At 45.1% G+C, this 23,983-nt stretch overlaps 1 protein-coding gene across 2 annotated transcripts in view; it reads right to left on the bottom strand.

Annotated features, from left to right (window-relative positions):
* The window catches only part of Srgap1 (SLIT-ROBO Rho GTPase activating protein 1), a 220,131-nt gene that overhangs the window by 44,510 nt on the left and 151,638 nt on the right, over nt 1–23,983 (bottom strand). For both annotated transcript variants that reach the window (XM_051176164.1, XM_051176165.1), the window contains exons 5-9: nt 19,993–20,175; nt 19,399–19,527; nt 7,258–7,479; nt 4,551–4,652; nt 154–351 (exon numbers count right to left, since the gene is read on the bottom strand). In XM_051176164.1, coding sequence (XP_051032121.1) covers nt 154–351; nt 4,551–4,652; nt 7,258–7,479; nt 19,399–19,527; nt 19,993–20,175 — 834 coding nt within the window. The remainder of the gene's footprint in view (nt 1–153; nt 352–4,550; nt 4,653–7,257; nt 7,480–19,398; nt 19,528–19,992; nt 20,176–23,983) is intronic.

Genomic DNA, 23,983 nt, shown 5'->3' with positions numbered 1-23,983 from the left:
CTACCCAGACTGGCTCAGTCTGGACTTTGAGGATGCTCCGGTGACCATATTTTTAAATCAAGGCCCCCAGGAGACTCTGGCATCATGATAGAGGCTCTGTAGGGAGAGGCTGGCGGGCCAGGGTCAGGCGGGGCGGGGCAGGGCAGGGCGTACCATGAAGTAGAAGTGTTCTGTTTCTTGCTGGTTAGCTCGTCTCTTGGCGATGCTGGGCTTACTCAGGTAGGTCTCAGACACAGTCGACTTCACGGACTCGGTGGAGCGACTGTGCTGGAAGCACTCGGACACATCGTAGTCCTCAATCGTGACCATGTCCTGGATCGTCTGCAGGGTGGCTTCCGTCGTTTTCTTGACCTGGGGATAGGAAAAACATTCCTCTCATTAGCGTATCGTTCTGTGAATCTTGCACTTCTCAGGGAGAGCCTGTCCCTCTGGGAGAGGTGACTTCAGAGTGTGCTGGGTTTGGGGAAGAGACACAGATCAACTGGACCTCGGATCACCAAATCTGTGCCCAATCTCACAGACCACAGGAGACTCCCAATTTCACTTTTGTTTACTATTACCTTTTAAATTAAAGTAAACCTACAAACAGGAAAAAAAATACATAGACCGTATAGACTGATGGATAATCTCAAAGTGAACATGCCTATGTAAACACCTCACACTCACTGTCCTTCAAATAAAATTGCCACATTTCACATTTCTTCCTCTCAGTGTATCCAACTTCCCTCCTGCCTGGCTTCCTGTCTTTTTCTTTTCCTTATTGAGAAGCAAAACCAGTAGCTTATTTGTGCCATGAGCAGGTTCTCTGCTACAAGGCCACACGCCCAGCCCACCATTACCTGCCTGTCTAATGCTTTGGTGCTGTTTTACAGAAATGGAATAGTGTAGAATATATCTTTATATCTGACTTCTTTTGCGCAATGTCAGTGAGATTCACTTCTCGTGAATACAGTATTTCACTACTTGATACTTATTGCCAGCATAAATCATAATTCGGCCCTGTGATCAATAAGATTGACCAACTTTTAGTTGGGATCTTTTAGGAATTAAATCGCGATGAACACAAATTTTGTTGGGCCGCACACACATGGGCAGAATCGCTGAGTATGGACAATGCCAGATCGCTCTCCAAAAAGACGCTACTTATATTCCCGCCCGTCCGGCCTGGTGGAGAATCCCGCTACTTCACATCCCCGTCAGCAGTTGGCGCTGTCAGTCCTTTCAATTTAAGCCACTGTGCTGGGGTGCAGTGGTCTCAGAGTCCCTGCTGCATGAGCTGGAGCGCATTATCGTATGTGAAAGGTACCTGCATCTCTCCTGGAGGAATACTGGCTTGAAACCTGTCATCAATGCCATACATGCATGCACGCATGCTCTCTCTCTCTCTCTCTCTCTCTCTCTCTCTCTCTCTCTCACACACACACACACACTCACACGCAGATTGGATTTGTGCCTAGGCTATGGGAACTATGTCAGTGCAGTCCCCAGACGCCGAGAGCAGATGCAGCATCCTGCCTTGCCCTTCCCCCTCTCTCCTCATCCCTTAACAGTGGTACAGACACCCCTGACCCCGTCTGCACTGGATGTGGTATCACAGAGCTAAGATTGTTGCTCTCTGTGGCTTCTGTTGTGGGGGAGGTGGTTGCCCCAGAACCACTGCAGCGGGGGTCACACTACTGTGTCTGCCAGCATCTGAGGCTGTATTTATAAACACCGGGGCCGCTTGATTATTATTAGTTTTTAAATTCATTCTCGGGGCTGGAGAGATGGCTCAGGGGTCAAGAGTGCTGCCTGCTCTTCCAGAGGTCCTGAGTTCAAGTCTCAGCACCCACAAGGTGGCTCACAACCATCTGTAATGAGATCTGGCGCCCTCTTCTGGCATGCAGGGATACATGCAGACAGAACACTGTGTGTGATAAATAAATCTAAAAAAAAAGAAAGAAAAGAAAAAAGATAAGAAAAATTCATTTTCAGCAGCGACAGAGCTTAACACAAGGGTAACAACAGCATCATTGCCCAGGGGCTCTTAGCCCACAGTCGCTGCCTTCAGCTGTCTGAGAAAAATCTGTTCCCCTCAGGCCCACCTGCCCTGGTCTTGGCTGTCTTAGTATTTGCTTTGTAGACCAGGCTGGCCTTGAACTCAGAGATCCACCTGCCTCTGCCTCCTGGGTGTTGGGATCAAAGGCGTGCACCACCACTGGCTGCCTGATTTATTATTTTAAAACAACTAAAAAGTTCAAAGCCAAATAAAACAAATCTGTAGCCTGCCAGCTTTGACCCTGTGTATAACACGGCATTTTCCATGAGTTCTGAGAGGATTTCCCAAATGAATTAGCCAGAAGATAAGAAAGCAAAAAAAACAAAACAAAACAAAACAAAACAAAACCAGTAACAAACACTGAGGGCCACGATATACAAACAACCAGGCACTTTGCAAAAGACCAGTGAGTATTTCATGGTTCCTGTTTTCTTGCCAAAGCTGTAGCTCCGAAACCAAGACTTCAAAGAGAATGATTACATCTTCTGTAAAAGCTCATTTATGCACTGACCTTACAACCAGGGGTTCTCAACCTTCCTAATGCTGGCACCCATCAATACACAGTCCCTCATATCGTGGTGACCCATAACCATAAAATTATTTTCATTGCTATTTCATGGCTAATTTTTTTTTACTGTTATGAATCATAATGTAAATATCTGTGTTCTCAGATGGTTTCAGACAATCCCAATGAAAGGGTCATTTGACCCTAGAGGGATCTTGAACCATAGGTTCAGAACTGCTGCTTTACATAGAAATAGCTAAAGTTCCATCTTGATTAAGGACTCCTTTGGTTTCGCCAGTAAGAATAAAAGCAAAAAACAAAACAAACAAAAATCCCCAAATAAAACAAAATACATAACAGTAGGTTTTGATCAAATTGCAATGGTGTAGAGACACAATGTTATTTTTCTTTATGAATGTCTGTGCCTGTGTGTATGTACATTTTGTGTTATATATATGCCTAGGGAATCTGCAACAGGCCACAGGATCCCCTGGAGTTCCAGGCAGTGATAGTTGATAAAATAAATTAAAAAATTTTTAACTTTTTATTCTCCCATCTATCTATCAATATCTATCATCTGTCTAACTATCATGTCTGTCTATCTTCTGGTTATCTATCATCTGTCTGTCTGTCTATCTATTATCTATCTATCTATCTATCTAGTGTATGTGCAGGGGAGTGTGCAGGGGTGTGAGCAGGCTGCATACGGAGGTGCCAGAAGAAAGTGCTGGACTCTGGAGCTGACACCCCTGGCCTCACCACAAGGGTGATGGGATCTGGACGCTGGCTCTCATGGCAGCCCAAACATTCTGCAACCTCTTAGCCAACTGCCCAGCTCCTTATCCTGTGTGCTTTACTCCTCTCCACCTCAGGGTCTGCTGCAAACACAGGTCAGTTCCGGGTTCCTACAAATCACCGTTCAGGGTCCTGTTTTCATACGTGTGTCATAGTCAATGGTAAAAACAAGCATCTGAATTATGCAATTTTTTTCCAGTCTCACCATATAAAGATAATTCACATTTTGTAGTCTATATTTTAAATATGTCAGCAAATAATCATTTTTCTACCCCCCTTTAAGCACTATTTCCAGTGTGAATTTTTTTTGCACTAATTTTATAAGCAATGCCACATTCAGTACCAAAAATCGAGAAACTATGGAAAGGCATAAGCAGGGGGTGGGGGGATTTCTAATTTTGGAAGACAAGATCACATTCTACATATGACTATATATTTGGACATATGCGATGAATTAGATAATCCAGGGAGCTATTTTCAATATGAACTATATAGTTTGAGGAGACAAACTGCTTACATGTACAGGGAGTCAACTTTGGAAAAATACTCATTTACAGAGCTATGCAGAACCCTTATATTTATCGTCCGTGGAGAGTCTTGCAGAACCCTGATAGTGAAGGGTATGGTGAGGACATTGACTGCAGATGGACAATGATGCTGAGGCCATGTGAACATGTCTTCCAGCTTAGGGGCGAGTGAGTTCAGATCCCAGGGGGCCAGAAAGCATGCTTACCCCCTCCTAGGGAGCACTTTTACCTCCTCCCAGGGAGCACTTTCTCTCTCTCTCTCTCTCTCACACACACACACACACACACACACCCTCCCAGGGAGCACCCTCCTTTCACCACAGGGAGCACTCTCTCTCTCACACATACATCCTCCATCCCAGGGAGCACCCTCTCTTCCTCCCAGGGAGCACTCTCTCTCTCACACACACCCCCTCCCAGGGAGCACCCTCCCAGGGAGTACCCTCCTTTCACCACAGGGAGCACTCTCTTTCTCTCTCACACACACCCTCCCAGGGAGCACCCTCCCAGGGAGCACCCTCCCAGGGAGTACCCTCCTTTCACCACAGGGAGCACTCTCTTTCTCTCTCACACATACATCCTCCATCCCAGGGAGCACCCTCTCTTCCTCCCAGGGAGCACTCTCTCTCTCACACACACACCCTCCCAGGGAGCACCCTCCTTTCACCACAGTGAGCACCATCACCTCCTCATTCTCAATCTTGAGTGTGGCCAGCCGGGACTGTAGCTGTTGGTTCCGGAGCATGAGTTCCGCCTGGACTGGCTGCTGGGCACTGACCTGGCACACCTGGACAGAAGCAGAAAGTGCAGTTAGGGCAGGCACGGCCACCAACCTCAGAAGCACGAGGATCAGTTATCGGGTTTGGGTGCGAACGCGAGTCTATACATGCATGTGCTCGCCTGTTTGTGTGTACACGGAAGCCAGCCGTCAGCTCTGCGATGTCCTTATCTATTGCTTTCCAGGGTGTTTTGAGGTGGTCTCTCACTGAACACAGAGGGAATCACACCAGCGAGACAGACTGGCTGGGTCTCATACTTAAATGCCACATACAGGAGCCATGTCAACTCTCTTGATCCCGAGTGTTCTGGTTAGAACATTACTGTTTGAGACAGGCTCTTACTGTGTAGCCCAGGTTGGCCTTTACTTAAAATCTTCCCATTTCCTAGGTGCTGGGACAGGCATGTGCCACCCTGCCTGGCTACGTCTTCATGTTCAACAGCCACCTTACAGCTCCACGTTTAAACAGACTTAGATGTGAGCAATGAGCACAGAATGCTGCTGTGATCCAGTTGCTCTCAGGGAAGGCAATGGCTGCAGGCAGCTCTGCTCTGTGAGCAGTAGGATTTGAGACTGAGCCTGTGCTGGTGTCTTACTTTTGGAATCCTAATGGCCGCTGGGGAGAGGACCGGGGGTAAAGGACAGTTCAGGTGGATGGACTGCCGGGCAGAAGGAAAGGGGGAGGGTATCACGAGGCTTGCAGGCTAGGGTGTGGGCTCTGCAGCCAGGCAGTTGTGGCTGCATGTCAGCTCTGCCTTCTACCTGTTGCAAGCTGTGCAACTTCAGTATCCTGCTCGGTAAGAAGGCAACAATAAGACTCCCTGATGCGGGGATGAAATGATACAATGTATATGGATACAGAATATTCAAAAAAGTGCCTTATTTATAAAAAAGTATCTTTCAATTAAGGCTGCTATCTGTTAAATCACATGACCCACTGTGAGAATGAAATGATACAATGTATACAGGTATAGAACACTCAAAAAAGTGTCTTTTTTTTCTAAGTATCTTTCCATCATGGCTGCTAGCCAGTATCGGTTAAATCACATGACTCACCATAGACATCATAAGGCAAATTATCTTAGGTGTTGGAAGGAGATATTTTGGGCAAGATTTCAATGATAGACTTGGTCAAAATGAAAGCATCATTAAAATTGCACATGAAACAAACAGATATTTCCTTTTTATCTTCCTGCCACAGAAACGGCCCTGCCTGAAGAAAGTTCCTTCTCTTGGGGCAATCCTAGCACAGATGGCCATAAGAAAGGGATGCACCTACCTCATTAACATAAGAGAAAGGCTGACTGAAGACATGTCTGTGACTCTTACCATCCCATGCTTAGGATACCCACAATGGAAAATGAGAACAGCAGCTATTTGATTTTGGAAAGATAGTGAAGGGTAGGATAAACACTAAGCTTGTTAACATGTATGTGTGACACTGGGTATGTTGGCCTGTAATCTCAGCATTCGGGAGGCTGAGGCAGGAGGATGGTGAATTCAAAGCAAGATACCATTTTAAAAACAAGCGAAAATCTCATGTTGGTATAAGAACTGCACCTACTGGAAATGATTCAGATTTCAGAGGATTAGGGGAGATTAACCCAGCCTTTACCTGTTGAGAGTTCCTAATCTGGAAATCCTAGGTGCAAAACGTTCCAAATCTGAAACAAATCTGAGCAGATTTGTAGCCTTTCTATCGTATTTTGAGATTAAAGATATTTGGTCTGGACTCAGTTTTTCATCAAGTAATTTACTAAATACAAATAAAACTGATTACAAACACAGTAGGTATAGACATATTGCACCTATCATATGTCTAGCTACCTCCTATCCATGCGTCTATAACATATCAATTATCTATATATATGCAGAAAATCTGTCTACTTATGTATCTACCTATTTATCACTGGTAACAGTAACATGCTGTATAAATTTTCCCCCTGGTTTCCTATATTCACAGATAACATGTTGACATAATTCATGATCAGTTAAAATGGTTTTCTTGTCTTTTCTTTTTTTGTCTCTTTCCTCCTGTAAAACAGGATAGAAACTTAAATTCATATAAAGAATACATGGCAGTGGCTAGAGAGACAGCTCAGTAACAAGAACATATACCACTCTAGCAGAGGACCCAGGTTCAATTCCCAGCACCCACATCGACCTGCAACTCTAGGGGATCTGATGCCCTTCCCTCACCTCTGTGGGTAATTGCCCTCAGGTGCACATTACACACACACACACACACACACACACGCACGCACGCACGCACGCACTCACGCACACACACATGCACGCACACTCACACACACGCATGCACGCATACACTCACATACACACACGCACGCACGCACACACTCACACACACACGCACTCACACTCACACACACACACACACCCTACTAAATCTTAAGAAGCATGCAAGGCAGCTGAGTGCGGTAGCTTACGCTACAACCTCAGCAGTTGGAAGATGAAGGATCAGGAGTTCTGGGCTAGCCAAGGCTACAGAGTGAGTGCGAGGCCATCCTGGCCTGTATGAGGCGCTATCCCCAAAGAAGAATATATGACATCTGAAGAAAACAACTGACTCTTACAAAAAGTACCAGTTACTGACCTCATCACCCATATGAGACTGAAATTCAAACTTCATTGGTGGGCAGAAGGCAGCAGGGTACATCTCCATGAATCTCTGCTTGTCACTCCTTGGCTCTAAGTTGTCAACAGCATTTTCAATGATGTCTAAGCCTTCATGTCTGGAGGTTTCAAGGTTGTACTCTGCCGAGAGATACGTTCTGAGGGCTCTGTTCAGACTTGCGTGGTAGCCAAGATCACAGCACTTGAGAATATACAAGAACACAGGTATACATGTTAATTCAAAACCGATTAAAGAGCCAAATGTGTGACCTATGGGCACAAGACTCAATCATGACACTGGTTTCTTGGATGTAACAATCCAAAGCATATGACCAACCAAAGAAAAATTAATTTGGTTTCCATCAACATTTGTATCTTCCATGATTTAAAAGACATTATTAAAAAAAACAAAAAACAAAAAACAAAAAAACAAAACAAAACAAAACAAAAAAAAGGCAAAAAACAAAACAAAACAAAAACCCTGAAAGGTCAGACCAGAATGAGAAAAATGTTTGTAAAAGAAGGTGAGTCTAAATATATAAAGAACTCACGCAATTCATTTCGTGCTTCTGAATAGAGGACAGAGAAGATGATAGACAGAGGGTCAGCAAGGACAACAAAAGATGCTGGAGATCACTGGATATTGGGGAAACAGAGAAAAAGCTAACTAGAGGAGGCTCGCGCTGACTCGGCACTTAGGAGCACTTGTTGCTCATGTAACGGATCTGGAATCCATTCAGAGCACACATGTGATGGCTTACAATCATTTGTTGACTCCAGGCCCAGGGGATCTGGTGCCCTCTTCTGGCTTCTGTCGGTACTGCATACACATGGCGCAAGACACACATAAGGGCAAAACCACCCAGACACACGTAAAATAAAAATAAACATATTAAAAAAAAAAAAAAAAAAAAAAAAAGACAGAAACTAGCTCACACACATCAGCATGGATATTCAGAATGATAGATGACAGCAAGTGATGGGAGGGACGTGGATAATTTGGAACCCTAACACACTGTTGGCAGGAGTGAAAAGTTGTAGTCACTTTGTAAACAGTTTCTCGAAAGGTTAAACACACTGTTTTTCTAAGACTCTGGACTGGGCAGGTGGCGGCTCAGTGGATACCAGCACTTGGCCTCCCAAGCAGAAGGGTCTAACCTCATACCCCAACTCAAAGTAGATGGAGAGTGACAGGTAATGTCTCCTCCTGTGGCTCCTACATGCATATACAACACACCGCGCGCGCGCGTGTGCATGCACGCACGCACGCACGCGCACACACATATGCACACACACACACTGCATGCATACATGCATACTCATAACTCAGCTTTCCCCCCCCCCCCAGGTACAGATGTAAGAAAAATAAAAATAACTTGCAGCTTTAATCCTAACAATCCGAAACAATGCAAATGTCTACCAGTCAATGAATAGATAAACTGTCATATATCCATACATTGGAAAAGTATTCAGCTAAAGAAAGGAACAAAATTAAAAAAAAAAAAAGAACAAGATTTGAATCCATGTTATAGCATGGAGGAAATTTTAAAATATGATGCTACGTAAAAGGCGCCAGTCACAAAGAGCTATGCACTGTATGAATCCATTTACATAACATGAAGACAGGAGGTCTTCATGTACCTAGAGACAGGAGGTACAGCAGTGACTGTCTCTTGCTGGAGGACAGAAGAATTGGTGGTGTGTGACTGCTGAGGGGTGCAGTTTTTTTTTAATAGGGATAATAAAAATGTCTAAAATGGATTGTAGTGACGGGTACACAGCTCTCTGAATGTGCCACATGCCAACAGTAGACTCCGTGCGTGAGCGGAGTGGTATGTGAATTATACATAATAAAGCTTTCAGAAAATGCACTGGCAGAGCCCAACAGCAGGAGGGAACAATGAGGTATAGTATCCAAGTTTCATTCACTCAATGCTGTGACTGATACTGCAATTTATTCAAATCCTTCTAGGAGACAAATAGGCTAAGTGGGATTCCAGATTTGCATATTTTATTGACGCCTTGAGACTAATCAGAATTGTAGAGGGGAACAGGCTTGAGTCTGTCAAAACATTCAGAAGTGCCTTCCCTTTAACTCCCAGTACAAAATTCTTAAATAGGAATGGCTGCTAAAGTCCTCTCATTATAGACAGGATTTGTTTCATATTCGTAGGAATTACAGAGCTTCTAGAGGGCTGGATAGGTGGTTCAGTAGTTAGCAGCATCCAACGCTCAAATCCCAGCATCTACCTGGGTGGATCACAACCTCCGGGAGCTCCAACTCCAGGTGAATCCCTCTCCTCTGGCCCCTATGGGCACCAATACTCAAAAGCACACACTTCCACACCGACACAGATGCACAGGTGAAAATAAAGGTGGTTTTTAAGGAAAGTGCTCTGAGGTTTCCCCTCCCCACCCCAAGTCTTTACTGCCTTTACAATACCTTTGTTCAACCTTCATGCATCTTAAGCAAATATGATTTAAAAAGTATGTACGCCTGGAAATGAGCCAGCAATTACTGACAACAGAATTTGTTACATTAAAAAAAAAAAAAAAAAAAAAAAAAAAGAATACATTCCTTAAAGAGGAAACACACCATTATAAATAGACAAAACCAGGTCATCTCCATATTGCTCTAATGAAGTCAATCAACTCAGCTTGATTCAATTCAAATCATGAATCGGCCAGGTGCCAGGGATGGCGCTAGGCTCCAGGCGCATTAAGGCTGGGACAGAGTGAAACACTTCCATTCTCAAGGAAACGGGACCAGAGCTGCTCATTGGTTGGCTGCTAAGACGGGAGGAGATGGGGCATATGGGAGGCAGCCCTGGCACAGAGCAGCTCCTCCAGGCTATCGTGCATCAAACAGTCTTTTGCAAAAAGGGACATATTGAATTACGTGCACTTAGAAATGCCAAATGCCAGGCTGCAGGCTTGGCTTAACATGCTTGAGGCCCCAGGTGCGTTTCTCCAGGACTGCAACCCAAATCTTGTCCCTCCGCTTTCGACTCCCAAATTATTAAAATGGGGTATTTAAAACAAAGTTCTTTTGAAATCCTGCTACTCAAAATATGATCAGCCGCAATAGTTTCACGAAGGGGCTTGCTAGAAATGCAGAATATGCCAGTTGGTGGTGGCACACTCCTTTAGTTCCAGCATCCGGGAAGCCGAGGCAGGTGGATCTCTGTGAATTCGGGCCGCCCTGATCTACAGAGTGAGTTCCAGGACAGCCAAGGGTATAAAGAAAAACTCTTGCCTCAGCGTGCGCGCGCGCGCGCACGCACACACACACACACACACACACACACACACAAAGAAAATGCAGAATACTGGGCTTGGGATCTGGCTCAGCAAGTATGGGTGCTTGCTGCCAAGCTTGAGGATCTGAGTTTGATCCCCAGAACCCACACATGGAGGAGGATGGGACAGACTCCCACAGGCTAGTCTCTGACCTCTACATGCTAGCTATGGCCTGTGCTCCCACACGCATCCATACCAAATCACATATAAAAACATTCTTAGAGGCCCTTCAAAAATGCAGACTCTCTGCTCCCGCCCCTGGCCTATTCATTTGGAATCTGCAGTATGGAAGGACACATAGCTGAATGATTAGATACTGGAGATACTCCCACAGAGCACGTCAGTGGTCAGTGACAGGGGCTTGTGACCCTGCCCATTGGGGGGTGCTGTTTTCCCAAGCTGACAAGAGCATTTGATAATACGATTTGATTTACAAAACCAGAAAACAGCTGTGTGGTCACAACAGCCAACAATACAATTGTGAATTGTGAGGCGCAGCGCCGGGCTCACCACCATTTATCTCCAGTGCAATCTGCTGCACCCAAGGACAGAGAGCGAGTCACTCTGGTTCATTTGGAAATTCTAGTCTCCAATGAACAAAGACTTCTTTTGTTCTTCCTGCCTTCCCGAATCCATAAGGGCTCCCTACAGTTGTGTACGAATCAGAGGGATTGAAAAATTCATTCTATCTTCCAATAGCATCTTATTTTGTAAAGATATGGGTTTGTACAGGAAATGGGCCTCATCCCTCTAATAGGTACTAGTACTAAAACCCGTCCATTATTCAAAAAGAAGACAGGTTCTTCTACCCGATTATGAGGAAGCAAGGAGACCCGCTGCTCTACTTTATAAGTATTGATCTGGGTGCGGGGCTTAATGGAAAAGCCGAAATAGAAAGAAGCAACGGAGAATGGCCTTTTGTTCCTTACACAAACTAACTCGAGTTCCATGCAACCTAAAGGCGGAATGATGAATGGCAGAAGGAAAAGGGGAAGGGAGGGAGGGAGGGAAAGAAGAAGGGGAGGGAGGGAGGAAGGAAAGAAAGAAGCAGAAAAGAGACAGAGAGAGGCGGAGAGAAATCCAACCCCAACTGACTGGGTGTCTTGAAGAACACCTACTAAGTTTCCGTTATTCCCGGGACGCGAACACTTCACTCCACAAAAACAATTAAAGTCCAGGTGTGTTTTCTAATCCCAGGATAGCCACGTGGCTTCGCCATGTCTTCCTAATGGGCTGGTGGAGCCGTCATGTGGCTCAGCCACTCATCTTCTGGCCAGGCGGTCACTTCCGGCCTTGTCCTCCTGTGTTCAGGTGGCTTTTGACAGGCAGCCATCTTCTCCGACCCCCGGGGTGTTCATCAGTTTCTAAAGTCACCTCATTGGCTTGATTTTGTTACGTCTGTTATGTAGTATTTCCAAGTTCTAGGTTTCTCAAGCATCTTGGACTTAGAAGAAACACTAAACAGGAAAGAAAAGCTCTTCAAGGTCCCCCGAGAGCAAGTCTAGCCACAGAAGTCTCATTGTTCTAAACTAGAAGCCGAAATGACATCGGATACGTTAGGACTCAAGATATTTGGTTAAAGAAGGTCTCAAGTAATTCTGTGGGGCTTATGAATTATTAATGAATATGAAAGGCTTCTGCACGAACAGTTAGAGTGGTAACCCAAGCAAATTTAATGATGCAAACACAGGAAACCGGTAAACTATTTCAATCAAACAAGGCCCTGCTATTCGGGCAGGTGAAGAAAGAACTCTTGATGAATACATAGAAGTCTGAACCAAATATTGGGGAAGGAATGACTGTCGGAATCAAAAGTGTGCATTAAAAGAAAAGAATCCTAAGACCTGCCAAGGTCCAGCCTCCTGAGTGCTAGTCTAATCAAAGCAGGCTAACTTCCTCAGCCCAAAGAAAGCGTTGCAGCCAGTAACAGATCAAAGGTGAGACGTCTCCCAGCACAAAGGACATTGAGTGGCAAACACAAACACCAAGAGCCAGCTGCTGCTTATGCAGTGGTATCATACCAGGCTTTACGTGGACCTCATCTCCTCAGAAATTCTTCTGCACCCCCTTAGTGCAGCAGACTCCATGACACCAGGAGCCCAGAACAGCAAGGAGTCAGACATTCCTGTTTCCCCAAGTCATAGCCAATGACATCTGCAGGCCAGTCCTTGGAGCAGGAGGAGGACAGCACCAAGTGCCAGCCGGTGTGACTCCTGCAGCCCCGGGAACTGAGCGGCGGGGAGCGAGGGTTTCCTGTGTCTGCAAGAGGGCTCTCTCCCTTCACTCCTGCAGTCTGGCCTCTGCCTGAGAGCTGTGAGTGGTCTTTTTCTCCTGATCGCTGCATCTGGATTTCATGTCCAATGAAGCACCGCTAACTTTATTAAGATGCCCGTTAGACTTAAATGTGAGCGCTGAGATGGGCAAAGAGAGATGAAGGACAATATTCCACACCCTAAAGACCCTGGAGTCTGTCCAGGCTCCCCCAGGACAGAGCTGCTAACCGCAAGTGTGACAGGCACCTTTGACTGTTACCTTTGCCATAGACATTGAACAAAGACTTTTCCTATCCCTTATTTTGAATCTTTTTGGAAAGTAGGAGAAGCCAAGGGCACTCGTATTCTTAAAAAAAAAAAAAAAAAAAAAAAAAGTAGCCATCTGGCTTTCACAGGACTAGAAGGAGGTGAGTCCTCTGTTCCTGTGAAGAGAGTGGACCACCTTGGGATGGCTGTCTCCTTACCCTCCACTATTTTCTTTTCCAACTGATCACCCACAGAAAGCTGGCAGTCCAATTCTTGTTGCTACTCTACCAACTGTAGCCAAACACTTAATAGTCTCTCCCCACCCCCCACAACAATTGGAAGGTCCCAACAGTACATCTCTGCCGGAAATGGATACAATGTAGCAAACTGGACTGCCGGAAATGGATACAATGTAGCAAACTGGACTAATGCTGACCCAAAACAGATAGGTCTCTCTAATAAACAGCTTCCTAGTTACTAAACGTTACTAAAGGGTTGGAGGGTCAGCATGGTCCCGGGGGTGTGGGGTGTGGGTGGGTGTTGTGGCTCTTCCTTTTAGGGTGTGAATGTGTGATATGCTCAGGAGAATGGACTCAACCTTGTCAAGTCCCACAACAAAGCGCGAAGGCCCCCAAGCCAGGAAGCACATGTGGGTCTGTGGAACAGATGGGGGAGGGGTTGAAGGGCACAGGAGAAGGCAATGTGTAGAAGGAACTGGGGGCACGGGCTGGGGAACAGGTGGGGGCCAATTCATAAAGGGTAATCGTGAGTGTCTGGCTTCTATTCTAAGGGTATAGGAGGCCTCTGCAGAATTTCAAACGTAACAACTGTGTCTGCTTTGATTTTTAGTACTCTGATGTCTGGGAAGAGAACAGATCTTTGGAGGACATGAGGGTGGGTTGTTGGGGTCCATTTCTGGAAGGTACTGGAAGCAATGCCTGACGGTGATGGGGGTCTCTGCCTAGGAGTTCAAGGATTTCATAAGGCGTGCCATGGAGGGTTTGGGACCTTTAGGAGGCCCAGGTTATGGGATTTGCTGACACATTACATGGGAGGAATCAGGGGGCTGTGTCAGCCTGTGTGCCGGGGTGGGGATCGGAGGGTGGGGGTGGGGGGGGAGTGGTAGCCTCTCTAGGGGCATGAAAAACTAGTAAGAAGCACGTCGTCTGTATAGGGATAGTGAAGGTGGGAACTAATGTTGCTTAGGGAGTTAGGTGTATTCTCAATGTCCACACAACTACACGACAGCTAGCACGAAGGTCGATACACTCAGGACACAAATCTCAGGGCCACCAAATGAGCTGAGAGGGAAAGAGCTCAAGGCAGAGAGCTGGGCCCACCCTTCAGGGGCTTCTGTCACACAGAGGTCCAGAGGGAGACATCACTGGGGGCTAGAAAAAGAAAAGGAAAAAAAACCAAAAACAAACAGTCCTCACTTCAGGGATTTATCGCCGTAACCCAGGCATACGTGGCCCTGCCCTTGGGGACCGGGCAGAGTGTCCATGCCTGAATGCGTGGCAGGCGGTACCCTGGCTCTATACACAGGTGCAAAGGTCCTTTTAGGAGACACGGTCTGCCCACCTGTGCTCTCTGTCCACAATTTCTCAGAGGAGGAAGACGGAGCTCTGCCTCTCTGTCCTCTCTCTCTCTCTCTCTCTCTCTCTCTCTCTCTCTCTCTCTCTCTCGGTGTGTGTGTTTCTCTTTGTCTCTCTGCTCCCCCCTCTCTCCCTTCCCCTCCCCAGTAAAATTTCCTTCCCATGTAAGTTATACCCGATGGCATGTCCATGTTTGTCCCCATCATGGGATCCGCCATGGCCCACCTTATGCTGTATCATGCCTGTGGCATCTCCATTGGAAGAAACTTTTAATGCCCGTTTCTTCAGACATCGTTCTCATTCCAGTACTTAAATAGCCCTTAGAAATCACAACGGAGCTGGGTGGCGGCGGCGCACGCCTTTAATCCCAGCACTCAGGAGGCAGAGGCAGGTGGATCTCTGAGTTTGAGTCTAGCCTGGTCTACCGAGTGAGTGCCAGGAGAGCTAGGGCTGTTAACATAGAGAAACCCCGTCTCAAAAAATGAAAACGAAAATCACAAAGGATTAAAACTATGCCGAAACCAGTCTATATGACTGCTATGCTAACCCACTAAACACAATCTCTACAACCTTTCTAATAAGAGTTCAGGTCTACCGGGAAAACAGTCTCTCTCTCTCTGGCAGGTTGTTCGCAGATGACTCTCAGCAGTGTTGTAGATGGGTAGGGGTGGAAATCTGACTAATTAAGGAGACTGAACTCTGGATAAGTTGCTTTCTAATGAGGTGTAGGTCCCAGGAGACACAGAGATAAGGCTAAAAGCTTTGGAGTAGCTGATTATGCAGAAATGATAGACTACAGGGACTCTACACTACAATCTAATCTCAGTCTCATTCTGTATACATGGCCAGGAAAGCAAGTGTGACAGACACCCGTATGGAGAAAATGGCTAGAGTAGAGATTCTCTCCTGGAAATAGTCCACAAGAAAGGCTTAGCCTTCAACCTTCCAAGCGAGCCCCAACCTTCCTAGGGCGAAGCTAGGAAATAGAACCGCATTGAAAGAATGACAACTAATTATTACTGGGCACGTCCTTGGTGACAAGGGATCAATAGTATTTTATCACTGAGAACTTATTTGCTCTGGGTACATCTTAGAATTGTGGATTTGTCTGGAAAGACTTGGTTATTTTGAAGAATTCTAAGTTAACAGAATAGTGGATTTAATTACACATTAGGGAATCCTACTGTTGAGTACTTAGCTGGGCACAGCAGTGCACGCCTTTAATCCCAGCAGTCTGGAGGCAGAGGCAGGTGGATCTCTGTGAGTTCAAGGTCAACCTGGTCTGTACAGCAAGTTCCAAGCCTGGCAAACGGCATTCTTGCTCAGGTTTTAAGGACGTGAGCCTGAATCCCTAGGACCCACATAACGGTGGGTATGGTGATGATCACATCTGTATCCATGACAAGGTCAGATGTAGACGGGAGAATCTCTAGAAGCCCATGGGCCAGTGAGCCCAGCAGCAGGGAACAAAAGACTCGTGTGTGTGTGCGTGTGTGTGTGCGCATGTGTGTGCGCGCGTGCACGCGTGTGCGTGTGTGTATGTGTGCAGTGTGTGTGTGTGCGAGTGTGTGTGAGTGTGTGCATGTGCAGTGTGTGTGTATGTGTGTGTGTGTGTGTGCGCGCGCACGCGTGTGCGTGTGTGTATGTGCAGTGTGTGTGTGAGTGTGTGCGAGTGTGTGCATGTGCAGTGTGTGTGTATGTGTGTGTGAGTGTGAGTGTGAGTGTGTAGGAGGTACAGCAAGTCTGGGTTCTATCAGTGATAACCTCATGTGTATGAGCACGGTATTTTCATCACAGCTTGAAACATTTTAAATTTTTTATACTCTACATGTACTGGTCTAATAAAATAATTTAAAATACACATTTTATGGAAAATCCTTGACTTTCTGTCATATGAAGAGACCTACTTATGATCACCCATCATAGCAAATTTGATAGCCATGATGTGAGAAGAGATGGGTGAACTGAAGATTTTTTATAAAAAGGACTCCCTCTTCAATTCTCTTATTGTATGATGCTATGACTTACTGAGATGTATTTACTTACCTTCATGTCATTTCAACTGTCTGTTAAAGACACTGTCATGACTTCTTCTTGGTGGAGACACATCAAGTCTCCCCATGAGTATCAGATGGCAGAGGTTGAAATGTACATCATTAAATAAACCCACATAGCATAAAGGATTTGAGGGACCTTTGCATAATAAACTGTTTCTCTTCCACCAGAAAGGGTCAAGCTTAATGGATTTTAGGGTAACCACGACACATACAAAAAAATGGGATCTTACAAAGTAAGCAGCCATTTTACAATGCCCACGTTCACACTGCCTTAAGAAAAATAAATCAAGGAAAATCATTTTCTTTCTTCTTGGAGCATTCAGTTTCAGCAGACTCTGAGAGCAAACCCATGTCATTTCTTTCAAAACTCCATATTTAAGTCACGACTTCTGGGAATGGCTCACGTCCTTTCATTTAAGGTTGATCTTTAAAAGTCTAACTTTTGAAAAGAGTGAAAAATCACTTGGCACATGTAACTGCTATGTATTTAGAGCAGAGTCAATTAGATCTGGAGGTTGAAAACATCTAAGTGTGGGGTCTGGGGTGATGGCTCATTAGGTAAAGTGCCTGCTGTCTAGCATGAAGACAACAGTTTGGTTCTCCAGGGCTCACATGAGGACAGGCATGGCAGTGTGCGCCTGACACCCCAGCATTGGGGAGGCCCCGGGGCTTGCGGCTAGCTGTCTTAGTCCTGTTCTATTGCTGTGAAGAGGCACCACGACCAAGGCAATTTCCCGTAAGAAAACTTTTCAGTGGGGGCCTGCTTACAGTTTCAGAGGGTCAGTCTGTTACCATCACGGCGGACAGTGTGCTGGAGAAGTGGCTGACAGCTATGACCTGATCTACAGGCTGAGGGAGAGAGCCTGGGACTGACGCGAGCTTTTGAAACCCCAGAGCCCACCCCCAGTGACATACGTCCTCCAAGAAGGCCACACCCACTCCAAGAAGGCCACGCCTCCTAGTCCTTCTAATCCTTTCAAATAGTGCCGCTACGTGACGGCCAAACCGCCAAGCCCTTCAGACTTCTTTCCATGAAGTTCCTGAGTCTTCAAAATACACACTGGCTGACGTCGTCGCTCCCTTCAAACCCTTCACGGGCACACCGAGCGAGCTCGGAGTCCAGACCCTGCGCCATCTCAGTGACTGCTATCAGTCACACACTGCCTTCACCTCCAAACACGTCAGTTTTACTCACTCTGCCCCAACGAGTGTCCCATGAGCACCTTGTGCGTGCAGAGAGTAGCACATCTGCCTCCGGAACAGACTTCAGCTCTGTGGCTCTCACCCAGCCAGAGCTTTGGGGGGGGGTAGTGGGGTGGGGGGGGAGCACTCCGTTCTTGCACTGGGTGCTGTACAGCTCCCAGCTGAACTTCTTGTCTTAAGTATCAGGACTTTCCCAGCAAAAAAGAACACTCATGGCAGTATCTCACATTTCTTTTTCCTTGGTTGATCTGGGACAGGGTCTCACTATGTCACCCAGACAGGCCTGGAACTTGCTATGTAGACAAAGCTGGCCTTGAGTTCACAGAGATCCACTTGCCTCTGCCTCCCCAGTACTGGGACTGAAGGCGTGCACCACTATGCCTGACTATTTTATATTTCTTCACAGTACCATCAGTACTAATTTTAAATGTGTACACACATCACACACAGACACACAAAGGCACACACACACACATACACCAATTTATAGTTTGTCTCAACACATATGTAAAGAACACAATGATAAGGACTTTGTTTTGTTCACCAATGAAATCCCAGTGTCAAGAATAATGTTTAAGGAAAGTCATGTACAGCCCTTTTGTCCCAGACAGCTCTGTTAGCTGTTGACTATGAACTTAGGCCCAATTACTTAAGCAAGTAGCTCATGGGTGCTTAAGCAACCCTGGAAAACATAGCATGTGTTTATAAATATGTGTGTATTTCATATACTTATGTTTATTTATATATGCTTGTATTTGTGAATTTCTATATCAAGGGGCTGGGCTGTAGCCAGTTGCGAGGCCTTGGGTTTGTTCCCTAGCACTGACAAAAAATAATAATGCAACGCCAAGCTAGAAAAGAAGCTCTCAGTTCAGGTTTGGTGCTCGGAAACATGAAAGAGATTCTTTGCAGCATGTGTAGCTTTTGTCTTGTCAAAACTGGCTTAGCCTTTGAGCACACATGTTGCACGTACAGGCAAAAATACTCATGCATATAAAAATAAAGATCAATCAGTTCTGAATTTCAGGTAGTAAGGACTGTGTGTGGGTTGTGGTTGTGTCGAGTTTTGTTTTGCTTCATTTTGTTTTCTGCAGGGCTGGGGATCGAACCCAGGGCTTCACACAGGCTAGGGTAATGCTCTACCCCTGAGCAACAGCCCCAGCCGCAGTAAGTTAGTTTGACTTGACACAAGTAGAGTGGTTTGAAAACCATGTTCTGTCCTTTCTGGCTGAGTCCCCCAGGACAACAATTTCCCATTATCAGCTTTAGTTTGCAATTATGTGTCATCATGTGTGTCTCATAGCCGATCATGTCAAAATATCATTCGTAGTTAGGCTGGAATTAATTCTTTTCTGAGCACTACATAAAATGCACTATGCCAATTAAATGATGATTTTCCCTCATTAGCGAACAATAGCTTGCTGTACACAAACCTTCAAGTACTTACGTCGATTAAGTCCGAGAGATCGTGAATATAATACTTGAACACCGAGGCATTGGTTGCCTCGAGTGTTAGGAGATATTCGTTCCGTGCTTTAATCGACTTCAGCTTATTTTCTGAGTATTTGGCTTGTCTCTGATAACGAAAAAGATGCAGGCGTCAGGAAGGAAGGCAATGTCGTTTTGATTAGACAGAGACACACTTGGGTTTTCATTAATCTCAGCATTTTATTCCACGTATAAAAACGATCCTCCAGGGACTCTGTGGAACGTACATTTTGAGCGCGACTTAAATTAACAGGCTAAAGCTCCCCGGCTCTGGGAATAACAACGTATTTGGGCTCGGGGCCCATTTTCACTGAACTCTTTGTTAATATTCTAGTTCTCCGGAATACTTGGCATTCACCACGAAATGATGTCCAGCTGTTATGACATAATTTTATGTGTCTTAAACATCCTACATCCCCTTAGGAGGAAATGCATGTCTTTTCACAGTAATTCACTATGTGGGTCTATTCCTGGTGTATCAGCGCTCTGTAGGAGTGTCTCGTCTCCTCAGGTGAGGAACACAGGGATCTGCAACGTATTCTTTTAAACCTACCTTTTCCTTCATTTTTTCAATTTTCTTTACAGAGCTACGCCGCTGGTGTCTCTCTTCTAGTCTTATGTGGAAGACAGGATCGCCGGACCGCCCAATTTGTTTCTCCTCTTGCTTCTCGGCTTCCTTGAGTTTGCTCTCTGCAGTGACGCTCTCCGCGTGATACATGTGGTATGTCTTCATCACCTGCGAAAAGTGACCCAGATTGTTAGACAGCATCCCCTGCAGCTTTCCCAGTGAACAGGACCCGCAGTACGGTGTGCATGTTAAAAAAGGTTGGGGGGTAAATCCAGACTGCTAGGAAAGCAGATGAATTTTGGCTCCTGCTTCTGTATAAATCAAAACAAATATGCAAATTTACCTGCTGGGAAGAGGCGCTCAGGGCCCAGTTTCTGATTTAAAAATGTGACTTACAGAGGCTAATGTGTGCTTTTCTACGTATGTAAAGTTCTCTTACGTGCGAAAGTGTGCTTCCCACATCTCCTCTATATTATGGATTGGCAGCATAGGCTATCTATTCTTGGACATGTTTTTGCTGAGCCAGAATTCCACATTAGTACAAGCTTCACTTAGAGGACTTCTATAGAACAAAATCTATAGAAAAATCTGTCAAAATACCGACATCAACATTAAGGTTCATACAGAGAGAGGCTTAGTATAAAAATGGTTTCTCTGACCACTAATACTTTATATTCAGTATAGAAAAACAAATGATACAAAAAGAAGATTACAAAACAAACAGAAACCAATGATCTGGCATATAGTCAAGCCTTTTCCTTATGAACATACATACTCACACCCTGCATTTTAAAACACCACATTATTCCTCCTGTTAGAATTTGGGATCAACAAACCTGAATAATTTTAATGGATTTTAAAATAAATATATTGTGTTGTAGTATTTGTTAGAATGGGTGTGGACATGTACGCAGGGGTGTGTGTGTGTGTGTGTGTGCCTGTGTGTGTGCCTGTGGGCGTGTGTGTGTGTGTGTGTGTGTGTGTGTGTGTGTGTGTGTGTGTGTGTGTAGGACAGGGTTGGGTGTTTTCCCCTTACAGGCTTCTTACCCTTATGCTTTTGAGACAGGGCCTCTTACCAAACTTCGTATTTGGTGATCTGGCTAGCCTGCCTGCCTATGTGTTTCAGGGATCACTCCTTGCAACGCTGGATTTCCAGGCATTCCCTTCCATGGACAGCCTCTTAAATTTTACATGGGTTCTTAGGGTCTGAGCTCAGGTCTTCCCTGACTGAGTCATCTCTCCATCTGAATCACCAAATGTTCTTCTAAAATGTATGTTTGAGGCTGTGCATAGTCCCTGTGCCATACTTGACTACCTTGGTACTTGCTACTGCTGGCTGTGTTAGGATTGGGTTATACCAACAGCCTTCCTGTGTACACTTCTTACTTCTTTCCTTGGGAACAACATATACAATTAATCTGTTAGTGGAATTTAGGAATACATCGAACATCAAAAGTTTTATAGTACATCTTTTCTGTGGATATGATAAACTCACATAATAAATCTTCAGTTATTAAAAACTTTGGGTATGTTATTGCCACAAGAATTTCATGAACACACCTGTGTCACCTAGGACAGTTTCCCTAAAGTTAAACTGTAGTGTTAGGAAAATCATGTACATGTCTTTGAGTGACTTTGAAAGACACTGCTAAGTTTATACTCTTTATTAAAAAAAAAAAAAAAAAAAAAGCAAGCTGATTTATAATCTCTCAAAGTACTCCAAATAACTAGCCTAGATATTTAATAAATATCTTTCTGGATAATAAAGCTATGTTATTCTTTAAGTTAATTAAAAACATTATGTGTTGTGTCTGTGCGGCTGCGCCCAGGAGATTGGAGGCATTGAATCTTGCTGGCACTGGAGTTAGAGCAGGCGCAAGCTCCCTTTCACGGGGGCTGAGAACCGAACCTGGGTCCTTGGCAAGAACTGTGATTGTTTTCAACTGCTGAGCTGTCTCCAATCTTAGTGCTCATTGCTCTTATAAAATCTATTTATAATCTCCATGCTCCTACCCATAGAGGAATAGTAGTAGTCACGTTTTAAGAAATTTCCCCCGAAAATGACAGCTTTCCCCATGATTTTAATGCTGCACACAGGGTTAGGTATCTGGGGAAACTCGGAAGACTCGTCCTTTGTGTTCAGCCCCATTTGCTAAGGGAGACGGTACGCTAGGCATGACGCTGCAACACAACCCACAATGTCTGCATTTGCAGAAGGTGGATGTTATTTCACTCACTAATAACCAACATGTCCAGAGTCAATTTCGTAACTAAGCTGTAGCTGTTCAGAAGTCGAGGTAAAAGTAATGTTTTAATGTAATAAACTTCCCTTTCCTCATTTGGAAAGATGAGCTTTAAAATAGACTGAAGCCTGGATGTATCATTAGAGTAAGCGAACTCGTTTAAGCTAAGCCACACAAACCTGCTATTTCTCTAGGCTGGAAGTAAAAGTAGCAAGCCAACACTCCATTGAGGTCCATCAGTGCCCCCTCTGGGGGTGGGGCGGGTTACTGTCTGGGAGAGTAAAACCTGGGGCCAGTGAGGATTCTTGCTTTCAGTCAGTACCGAGTAAATAAATCAGAATAAAGCTTAACTACCAAGCAGTGGTAAGTAACTTTGTGGAGCCCCATGCCACTGGAAAGTTGTCTGTTTATAGTAATTACTGGACCTGGAGGATGTCTGGCTGACCACTGTAGTTTAAAAGCAAAGAAAATAGCATTAGGAAGCAGCTGGGCAGCTGGGCAATGAAAAGGGAGTCACCGCGCAGCTGGGCAAACAGAGAAGTCAATGAATCCAATACACACCTTGAGTTTCAAGGCTGGGCTCTGTTTACATTCCCCGCCTGGAGCAAACCCACATAGCATCTAGGTGCCAGTTACATCTTAAGATGGCAGGGGAAGAATAATTCCACACACGGACACACACTCCACTCTCACAATTGCTTAGCTCTCTACTTTCCCTGCTAATACAAAGTTAGAAATAGCAACACCCGCCCCGGCTGGATGGATAAATGGCCAGCTCAGCCTGCACTGGGCTTCTGAGAATTTCTGTTTAATGCACCACACTAAGAAAGAGACACATCTTTGGAAGTCTTGTGTTACTTGATTACTGAGGGCCAGATTAAGCACGTTTAATTTGTACAAACTTAAGCCTAGTGTACAAGAAAGTAGAGTGAGCCTAGTTCTAGCAGGGTGTGCTAAAGGAGAACACTTGAGTCTGAACTATAAGATAGTATGAGTGTGTGTGGGTATCTCACCATCATGGAGGCTTGGTATGATAGCTCAGGGTTATGTTACCTAGTTCAATAAACAACTTTGTTTGGCTTTCCAGGTCCACTCAGGATTTCCATTCTTGAGTCTTAAGGGTTAGGGTGAATGGTTTTGTTTTTTGTTTTTTGTTTTTTTTTTTTTTTTCCCCAAGACAGAGCTTCTCTGTATAGCTTTGGAGCTTGTCCTGGCATTCACTCTGAAGCCCAGGCTGGCCTCAAACTCACTTAGATCCACCTGCCTCTGCCTTCTGAGTGCGGGTTTAAAGGTGTGCGCCACCACTGCCTGCTAAGTGGTGAATGGTTTTCAAAGCCCCCTTTGAGAACTCTAATTGCAGATAATGAACACAGGTACACATTGCATGACTCAAAATGGAAGTTGATGGAAGTCAAATGTGCTTGTAGTTAAAACAGCCCTACTGCTTTCCAGACAGAAAATAAAAGAACTTTTATATTTTTGAGTTGCAATTGGAATAGCCACAGCAAGGTAAGCATCAACATTTCCTTCGGCTAACGCAAACATACCCTTTGCATACCAAATGACCCGGTGGGCATATATCTACTTAAAAGTAGTCTCATGGCACATTCCCCTACTTGAATTATTTTCTGCTAGAAGTTGATGCAGAATTCTCGAATCAGCAAACTCGAATTATCATTCCCAAACTGTAGGGGAAAAACAGTCCGGTAGACTTCTGTCCTGACTTGTGGATA

Source organism: Phodopus roborovskii, unplaced genomic scaffold, assembly GCF_943737965.1.
Source record: "Phodopus roborovskii unplaced genomic scaffold, PHOROB, whole genome shotgun sequence".
Lineage (NCBI taxonomy): Eukaryota > Metazoa > Chordata > Mammalia > Rodentia > Cricetidae > Phodopus > Phodopus roborovskii.
This window is presented reverse-complemented; position numbering and strand designations above follow the sequence as displayed.